General features: G+C 45.2%; 1 protein-coding gene across 1 annotated transcript; it reads right to left on the reverse strand.

The window, feature by feature from the left end:
• Positions 1-4,039: 4,039 nt before the first annotated feature.
• CUNH11orf97 (chromosome unknown C11orf97 homolog) lies at positions 4,040-9,693 on the reverse strand. The gene is made up of 4 exons (XM_026052956.1): positions 9,603-9,693; positions 9,071-9,175; positions 6,914-7,039; positions 4,040-5,849 (listed from the first exon to the last, which is right to left on the reverse strand). Exons 1-4 carry the CDS (start codon positions 9,691-9,693, stop codon positions 5,845-5,847), a joined length of 327 nt encoding a protein of 108 aa, XP_025908741.1. The 3' UTR covers positions 4,040-5,844.
• Between the last annotated feature and the right edge of the window lie 553 nt (positions 9,694-10,246).

The raw sequence follows: 10,246 nt of genomic DNA on the forward strand, positions 1-10,246 counted from the left end.
CCCGGACCGGCCGCCCCGCCTGGCACCGGAGCCGGCGCCGCCCGCACCCGCCGCGCTCCCGCGGTGCTCGGTCCCGGGTGGGAGTCCCGCGCTCCCCTCCGCGGCCCCTCCGCCCTTCTCCGTGTTGTAGCCCCCCCGGGGGCCTCGCAGCGCCCCGCGGCCGCGTCTSCCCGCCCAGCCCCTGCACCACCCGCGCACCCCCGGGTGGGCTGCGGCAGCGGCGGCGCTGCCCTCCTGTCGCTGCCGCTCCGCAGCCTCCGGGGCCCTCTCGGGGTCTCCTGCCGCCCCTCGCCCGAGCACGCACCGCGGAACAGGGCACGAGGACACGGCTCCCGCCGGGCCGTGGGCATCCACGGCGCCCTCTGTGTCACACACAGCAGCAGGGCCGACCCTCCCTGCTCGCCCTTGCTCCTGAGGGAGCCTCTCCCCCTGCTCCCGCTGCTCCCCCGGCACCTCCTCTCTTGGTGACCCCTCCGAGCCACCTCTTCCCCAAGCCAGAGGCTGCAGCTCCAAATCCYTTCCTGCCCAAGCTAACACAGGTGCTTCATCCAGCGTCTGCCGGGCTTGCCGGGGAGCGCCTCAGAAGAGTCACGGGACATCTTTTGAAATGGTTACTTTGAAACTGAACTTGAACAGAAGCTTTGAATCAATCATTCGGCCAGAAGAAGTGAAGAGACGGCGGCCATGGCAGCTTTGAATCCCTGCCAGATTCATCAAAGAGTTTAAAGCCTTTGCAGGGATTCACGGTTTGCCAAGGGGGAAATAAATACTTTAAACAAGTGGATTTTTTTTAATTTGTCATTTGAAGACATCTTTTGGAATCAAATATGTCTAATTTTAAAACTTCATCGGTATTTTAAATTACACAAAACTTCAGGGTTAACAGAATCATCCCTTTTCCATTCAGTTTCACCTAGAATAATGGTGTGAAAAGCATTTCAGGTAGCCTTGAAAATTTTTCCCAGTGATTTGCGACAGTGAACCAAGAGATCATTGACTCGCGCACTTGGGAGTGTGTTTTTATTGAACTGCACAGTCTGTGAATCTGACACTCTGCGTTTTCTTACCCAACAGCTATTGATCTAAGGTCATCTCATAAATTTACTGAAACAATGGAGTTACATCAGGCGTAAATCCAGACAGAGTTTTAGGCCTGGTGTAACTCGACTGTCTTAGTGGCAGTGAAGGCTCTCTGACCATTTACACTGCAGCATCGTATTTACATGCCAAGCAAGCCAAGGACCCTTGAGTTGCTGCTGGGTTTGCTTGTATGATATGATACTGTATGATAGTATTTTCTTCTGTATCGGAGCCTTATGTGCAAAATCTTTAATATTTGCATACCATATTTCATTCATGCACAGATAAACACGTCATTTATGACTTGGAAAATCTTTGAGGATTTCTGTCTTCTTGGTTTAACAGCATTCAGCTACAGAGAACGTGAATGTGATGTACTGATAATGTACTAAACCTGAGCAGTTTACTCTGCACAGAACTCTGATTTTTGAATGGGTTTCTGTGAACATATCTGTTTTKGAATGCATTTTATCACAAATTCAAAACTAGAGTTACAGATGGGCATCACATCTTTGCTAGCCTAAGTCAGTGCCRTATTACTTCTGTCCTAACACAGTGCCGATTGGAAGGGATCTCTGAAGGTCACTAATGCACCTCCCACGCAGAGCAGACCCATTGCCAGCACAAGCTCACTTGCTCACTGAGGTGCTTGACTTGCATCAAGGCCTTGAACATATTCGAGGATGGAGACTTCATAACATCTCTGGGCAGCCATGCTCTTCCCACGCTGCAGCACCCTCCCAGTGAAGATTTTTTTTTCCAAATGYCTAACCTTGAACTTCCAAGCTGTAGTCTGTGGCTGTCGCCCTTTGCTGTATCTGAGTCYGGCACCATCACCTTCGTAGTTTACCTGCTATTAAATTATCCCTTCACCTCYTCCACACAAGACCAGCCCAAATGGGGCTCCCTTGGAGTCCAGAGAGGTTGAGAACCWATGAGGACATAGGTTGTGTGATGATCATCTTGGTAGCTTTCTACTGATCCTCTTGATGATCTTAACGTCATTCCTAAACTGGGAGGCTGGAAACGGGACACTATTCCAGGTGCAGCCTGGAATAGTGCTGAGAGCAGGGTGATAACCGCCTGCCTTGGTCTGCTGGACACACTTCTCGTGATGCTGCCCAGCGTGCGCTTTACTTCATTTTTGGGGTGAGCTCCTTGGTCATTCACATCCAGCTTTGTGTTCACCAGGACCCTTTCAGCATGGCCACTCTACTCCCAGCGGCTACCAGTGCATGGTGTGTTCTGCTGCACATGCAGAACTTGGTATTTCTCCTTGCTGAACTTCACGAGATTTTTGTTGATTATGTGAATTTCTTTGATAGCCTTGGTGTAGTGAACTTCTGAGCAAGCCATGGAGCGTTAGTGCACAGTGAGGGAGGGCTGCATGGAGCTGGCCATGGAAAGAACCGGTGTCAGTGCCACCACCAGAACGTAGGCAGTTGCAGGTCTCTGTATAGACTATGGGCTTTTCTCTCCTCCTTTTTAACATCTTGCTACTCTTATGGAGAAGAAACCCCCGTCTGACATAGTTATCCACCTGCCAGCTCCATTTTATCTCATTTTAGCTTAAGATACAGCTTATCAGTAGCACAATTAATTCAGTTGCTCTGCATTGCASCAACCCCATGGATTTGTAACCACAAGCTGTGCTGTCCATAGCCCTCCTTTCACAAACTGTACCTGAATGGAGCTCRGAACATGGGAATTAATGTGCCACTTGCCTTTACAAAATTCCTTTTTTTATATATATATAAAGGGTTTTGTCAAGCAGTTTTGTGCACTGTTGAGTCCCACAGAGGTGAGTGGGGAGCATAGCACAGTGAAAGGGGAGCGATGGCACTGCAGATGTGCTGGGGATGCTCCAGATCCTGTCTTCCTGGCCTGAGGACCAGGCAGAATCCTTGGTGTTGCGCACACCAAGCCAGGGGCTGTCATCATCATGGGGACTGCCGCAAACTCCACTGCTGCTGATGGACAGGGAGAGGAAAAGGGGAAAGGAAAAGAAAAAAATCGTCCTTATTAATGAGGCTTCTGCAAAATATATATATATATATATATTGCTAATTTGAATGTTAAATATTTGCAGTTTCCAACAGCATTTTTTTATTTTTGCCCAGAGCTGCCCATCTGTCTTCCTCATTTCTGAATCATTCTGTTTTATCACACTTGAGAAGCAACATTCAAGCCCAGAAGATTCTTTGAAGTTATTTCAGAGCTGTCTCAAACCCACAGAAGTTGCGGGATGATGTGGCTGTACTTTCAGTTGCAGCTATCAAGCTGGACAGCTTACAAGCGAGGAAAGTCCTGTGGAGTTTTTTATCCTGGAGCAATGTGACCTGCCTAGAAAAGTGGCAGGAGGCTCTCAGGTACCAAGATGACACTGAGAATTGCTTTGAAATCCCTTCATCAGCAGCCCCTGTTGTTTTAACAGAAATGTTTGCCAAGAAAAGCACTAAATCCTGCGTGGAATAGAGTGATATAATTTCTATTCTGTATAAATCACACGCTCTATTTTAGTATGATGTTGAAACGCTTATGATTTGATTACATAATGTTTCATATTTGGGATTACGACCTTGCTGCTTGACAGTTTAACATTCTGAAATATGACCGGAGATAAAAGATTCAGTTGCTGATTGGGGGCTCCTTGGATGGGCAGCTCTGAAGGGGCCGCCCCACACRACTGCTTGCGGAGCAAACGCGGTGCCGAAACGCGGCGGCGCTTCCGTTTGCTCCTGCAAGTGGAGCTGGATTAAATCCACGCAAAGCTGCTSTTTCCAGGTCAAGGCACAGGCACGAACAGATGTGCTGGGCACACTGTGAATTAAGGATACTGTCCCCAAATGCTCTTCTACCTCCTGCTGCAGGAGACATTCACTGGGATGGCTGCGTTATGTAAATACAGACACCACAGGCTTATTCATGGTAAGTTTTTATTAAATTGGGTTAAATACAAACTCTTGGCTTACGAGATATTTAATAAATGGTCTCAGTCTAARGAATGCCAAGACATCTCTACAATTATATTACAATCTTCTGCTGCAATTAGAAACATTTTACAACACAGAAGCCCATAAAAAATGCCAGGTTTCACAGTAGGAAATATTTGTCCTCAAGCGACTCATTTAGTGACTTCTGGATCATAAAATCTCCATCACTGAATAATGTTTGGCTACTACATCTGAAGAAAGGCACTACAAGGATATGAATAAAAGAACAAAGAAAGAGGGAATAACTCTCCATCTAAGCAGAACTTCCTTCAAAATCCTAGAAATACAGATCTGCATTTCAAAGGCAGCTAGTGATTTGGCATGTTTGAGACATCAGAYGGGCCCAGGTATTCACAGGACGAGTTCAGTAAACTGTAAAAATCAAGATTCTCTACAAGGACGGCTGAGACACCTACAGAGTGAAGCCTCCAGAGCCACTAGTGACTTAAAATGTAGCCTSTGGGATTGCTTTTAGGAAAGGGTGATAAAAGGAAGAAGCAAAAATAAATGCACTAATTTCACTAAATTCAGCAGCATGGACATACTTTTTTTTTTCTTTTTCCCTCTTCTCCTTATTTCTTCATCATTTTCTCTCACTTCACTGAGTTTTTATCTTCGCTTTGCTGAATTGTGCCTTTCTCTCTGGTTCTCCTATCTCCTGTTCCCTTGGGAAATTCTTACCCTTTGTGCCTCCTCTCTCATTCCCCTTATTGGTGCTTCTTCCTTTTGACTTGGGTGGTTTTCCTCCTTGCCCTAAAGTTGGCAGGTTCATCTCCTTTTAGAAACTTCTTTTTGGTTCTATTTCCATAGCCTGGACCTAGTCCATCTCTCACTTTTAGTAATTACTRCTTCATTTTTTGACCAGTTCTTTCACGGGACATGAAGCGTGGATGGAAATGGACTGCTGGATAGAGCAGGTCAAGCCAGATTGCTTCTTTTTCTCCTCTCCTGCATCTCCTGTCATCCCTTCTCTCATTACCAGCCTTTTGTGCCGCAGAGAAGTCTGCATAGCAACTGAGGAGACACATCACTTGTCTCTAGCAGCAGTCCCTAGAAACAAAGGTACAGCTGGTTCCCCAAAGGAAAACTGACAGATAGTAATTGCAGCACCAAAACCATCTTGAATAAAGCRTCTGATTTTGAAGCTGTGCTTCTTTTGTGGAACTTTGCAGGAAATGAAGGCAATCAGGATCTTTGAAAACTGTGTGCTTTTACTAGAAGCCTTATGAATATGAGTTTTTAAACTATATTGGCATTCTTTGACTAAATTAACCAAGATTATTTGGCTTAAGTACCTACCACAGGTGACTGAAGTTAGTAGCTGACAGATTAGGTGTGCCTTATAGCCAAAATATTTACACATGTAAAGGCAGCCATGGCAGAAAGCTACACTGGATTAACCACTACTTATACCAGTAATAACTTAATTCATGCTGGTTTTGTAATTACACTCATATAACTTCCATAGCCAGACAATGCTGTGGTACAAGATGAATAATGTGATATATTAGTATTATGAAACTTAAAGCAAACAGATCTGGTTGTTGATTCCTTGCATATTTACCCCTCCTAGTCACAATGCTGATAGGTGGCCATATAGATACCTTTATTATTTTATTAGTTACCTGATATAGTATAAACATTTTACACTTTTTAAATTAGTAGGTTTCTTTTTTTTCCATAAAAAATGACTGCTGTAGGTGTGATAATCACAGGTGCTTCTGCTCTGCCCAGTGTTCTTCAAAAATGAAGATGCTGCTTTTCATGAAGCCTATCCTAAGGAAAAAAAGTACATACACAATACAGGTTAGGACATAGTTTATGCTGAATTATTATTTTTTTTTTTTAAAGGATTTTGTCTCAGAATTATGTCTCACTTTAAGGTGGCTAGGTAAGGTAGCACAATGTATCTAAACCCACTGTAGGATATTTTTTAGAGTACCAGATGCTAACTTTGAAGTGAAAAAAAAAAAAAAAAAARGAAATTAGATATACCCAGGATGTCATATTTGTATGCTACTCAGTTATTTACAGCCAAAGGGGGCTAGTTCTTAAGGTGTTACCATCTCCATGGCTCACAGATCAAGATGACAGGAAAAGAAAAGCTGCCAAAAGTGAAATCATGCAGCCAGTCCTATTTTAACATCACTGGTCCTCAGAAATGTGAGAGAGCACTTTAGTGCTTTAGAGCTTTAGTGAGAGCCTCACGTATTTAACTGCAAAATGTTAYGAATTTCTGTTTTGCAAGCTCATAGTATGAATAACTTTCTTCTTATAAAGCTTATGAACTCTATATTTCTTTTGGGTTGGAAGTTCTCTCCTTATCTCCTTGACGGTTAATATATTTCCAAAAAGGAGAGAGAGAGTGGGTACATTGGGAAAGACTATGCAAGGACACATCAGCCCGCAAGGAACCTGGCTGCTCTGCAAAGGCAACACCCAGTGAGCAGCCACTAAGGGCAGGTAAATGCTGAGATGCCCCAAATCACCCCCAGACTCACGGCTTTTCAGGAGATGGGCTGCTTTGAACTGGTTAATGCAGCATATTAAATAACACAAAYGCAAGGTTCATTATCCTTGCCTAAAAGTCACTGCTCACTAGCAGGAAACAAGTGGTTATTCTGGCTGTTTTAGCAAAGTCTCAAGGCTTGACATAAGGTGACTGAATATCACGGTTCTAAATACGTTTCTTAAGCAAAAATTTGAAGTCTGTTGTCTTCTTGCTAAAGGTTATGGCCTTTGAGAAAATAGATTTTCAGGCAAAATGTCTATAAAGGAATATCATCCTGCTATTTTAAAATGAYGTGTTGTAGTGAAAACTTTTGATTATTGACTCTTACTTTTCATTCCTTCATGCCTTGAGTAGAGTTTAGGTTGTAAAAGTAAACTGTTTCTGTTCTGTGCTGCTGGTTTCAGGCCTCCCATGGAAAAATTCTTTTTCACACTCCAAATTCCTTCCAGAGCCACTGTTAATTTGTTAAAATAACAACATTATAACTGACTACTCCAGCTTCAGTCCAAAATTAATGCAGCTGTTTAAGAACAACCACTTTGATCAATGCAATAATTGGAAATGTTTAAGGACAGCACCAAAATCATCCTCCATACTCAATGAATGGGACCTTCAGAGAGCAATTCTGATGGCTAAAGGTAAATGTCTCTCTGTACATCTGCCTTTTATCAGAGCCCAGGCCAATTGAGGAACATCTCTAATTCTCCACAGGGATAAAGGAAATGAAAAAGAAACTAGCTAAATAGGCACATCATCGTCTAATTGACTTTATTATATATAGCAATAAGTGTTGTAGAGAATAAACCCTATAAAGAATATTGTTGTAGTGGTTCTATTTTACCTGAACTATTTTAACCACATACATGTGCTCTGTCACATATATTTCATTAAGGGACCCAGAAATCATTAGAAGATTTTATGGTGTGATCCATACACCATGATGATGTATGAATGGCTGGCAGATGGATACAGTGAGACAGGGATGTGTTAAGCTCTTAGTTATATTAGAAAATTAATAATAGTGTCACCCAACCAAAGTTATCTTGGGCAATTGTGCTAGTTGTCCAGATCCCCTTTACAGTCACTAGAAAAAGAACAGGCACATTTACAGTATGAATTATGCAAGGACAGATGTCTAGGTCAAGTTAGAATAGCTTTCTAAAGTGCCTTTTTTTCTCTCAAATTACTATAAACAGAGCTAACATAGCCTACATAGGCAGTTCAAGGTGTGTGCTGTATTGCCTAAAGRAGAGATGATAGTGGGCCTGCTCCAACAAAGTGCACCTTAAAATAAGCAGTAAGAAGCTTTACTCTAAGGAAATGGCATATTGTGGAGCAACAGTTATCAAGAATATGAGAGTAACAGTCAACATCTATTTCAAGACAGTAGTGCTAATGAAATTCCTGAATGCCAGCAGAAACATTAATCTASTAGATGATTCCTTATCTGTACAGACAACATTTCATCTGAAATGCTCAGATTTGTTATTTACATTYTGAAAGAGCGGGCCAAACAACTGGCGAGTGTAAATAAGAGGCCAAATTAAGTGCTAAACAAAATATTTACACTGAGARGTAAGAATTTAAACTGTTTAACCTAACACTGGTTATTACTGTTCTTCATTACAATGTACAAGTTAATTCTTCTGAAAGAAAATCCTTAGTATTACGAAAAGCACTACAGCACAAGTAAGGAAAGAAATAAGTTTAAACACATACATCAAAATCAGAAGCCAAGTATGAATTTTTGACACAACAACCATTACAACAAACTAACAAAGGAAATTGAGGAATAACCAGCTTTATGCCATCCACTGCACACACAGTACCTGGTGTGGCTGGTAAGTGCAATGAGACCACGTAATCAACTACATAAGCTATCTTATCCTTAAACATGGTAAAATTCTTATTAAAAAAAAAAAAGCTGTTTCAAGATTAAGTATATTTAAATTATAGATAGATATTTCTACTTCACTTTTTAATTCCAGTCTTTGGAGCTTGTAGTATTTTATCTCTTGACCAAATATTCCCTGTCCTCTTCCACAACTTGCATTTYCTAAAGTTGCCTAAACAAGGCTGATTTCCTAGCAACTTTCACTGTTTCCTGTCCTTTCTTACCATTCTTACCTCAACAGTTTCTTTTCAATAGCAACTTCACTTTTGAACAGAACCAAATGTAGTATTTTCATAACTACAGCACTTCCTTCAAATAAAATGGTGACATAATCTCTCATGATTTGATACTAGTTTCCATTTTATTTAAAGGATATGGAATTTTGTGTTCACTTTGCTCCTAAAAGTTCACTATACACAGCTTTTTTCAGTTTTAAGTGTTTTCTAAGTGTTTCAGGTGATATTACACAAATGTTCAGGGTCTGAAGTCTAAGTAATATTTTCATCACAATTCTTAAAAAAAAAAAAAAAAAAAAAAAAGATTTCATTACTTCATTACCCCTGTCAAGCACTTGGTGACGGTGCCAGTTACCTGCAGCTGGATGTTTAATGTGGCATTCCTCTTTCCGAAAACAAAGCTCTTCTTCAAGTATTTCTTTAACTCTCCTAGACGGTTCTACATAGACAAACGTCTTCCCTGTTAGYGAAACACATTACAAAAGAAGCAGTTATTTCAGAACCCAAGTGCTTTGTGGAGTGCAGTTTCAGTCACCCTGCTCTACTTGTAAGCATCTTTACCACGCGTATTTTACGGATATTTTTAGAGGCGTTCGGGAGGGCCCGGCTGCCCCAAAGCAAGCGGTTCACAAGCGGGCTCCAAGAAGGGCCTCTGTGGGTCTGAGCGCGCGGGTGAAGGCGGCAGAGCAGGGCAGGGCAGGGCAGGGCGGCCTCCTCAGGGCGGGCAGCGGGCGGGGAAGGGCGCGGTGGCTGCAGGCGGGACAAGGCGCCTGCCTCCCCCAAGGCCGGGAACGGCGGCGCTGCGGCCGCGCGGGCAGCGGGGCAGGGAGCGGGGACGCCGGAGGCGCTAGCGGGGCCCGTTCCCCCCGCAGCAACGGGCGGCTCACAGGGCTGCCCGCCTCCCGCCGCCGCCTCGCCGGGCCCGCCGCCCGCCTCCTCGGCCGCCACAGCCGGCGGCTCCCTGCTCGCCGCCCGCATGGCCGACGCCGCCGCACCCGCCAGCGGAGCCGCCGCGCGGCCGGTTGCCACAGGAGCGCGGCGAGGGCGGGGCAGCACAGTCCGGCCCCGGGGCTGTCCCGGGCGTACGGGGCGACTCAACCCTACCGCCCTCAGCCCGCCCCCGCCATCTTAGGACCGCCCTCAGCCCGCCCCCGCCATCTTAGGACCGCCCCCCGCCATCTTAGAGCCGCCTTCATCCTGACCCTGCCATCTTGGGGCCGCCTTCAGCCCGCCCCCTGCATCTCGGGGTCATCCTCAACCCGCCCCCGCCATCTCGGGACCGCCCTCAGCCCGCCCCCGCCATCTTAGGACCTCCCTCAGCCCGCCCTCGGCCATCTTAGGACCGCCCCCCCAACTTAGAGCCGCCCTCAGCCCGCCCCCGCCATCTTAGGGCCGCCCTCAGCCCGCCCCCGCCATCTTGGGGACGTCCCCCACCCGCCTCCGGCCTCCTGGGGCCGCCCCCTGCCATCTTGGGGCCGCCTTCAGCCCGCCCCCTGCCCGCCCCCCGCCATCCCGAGGCCGCCCTCAGCCC

Source organism: Nothoprocta perdicaria, unplaced genomic scaffold (genome assembly GCF_003342845.1).
Source record: "Nothoprocta perdicaria isolate Ctin4 unplaced genomic scaffold, notPer1 scaffold_94, whole genome shotgun sequence".
Classification (NCBI taxonomy): Eukaryota; Metazoa; Chordata; class Aves; order Tinamiformes; family Tinamidae; genus Nothoprocta; species Nothoprocta perdicaria.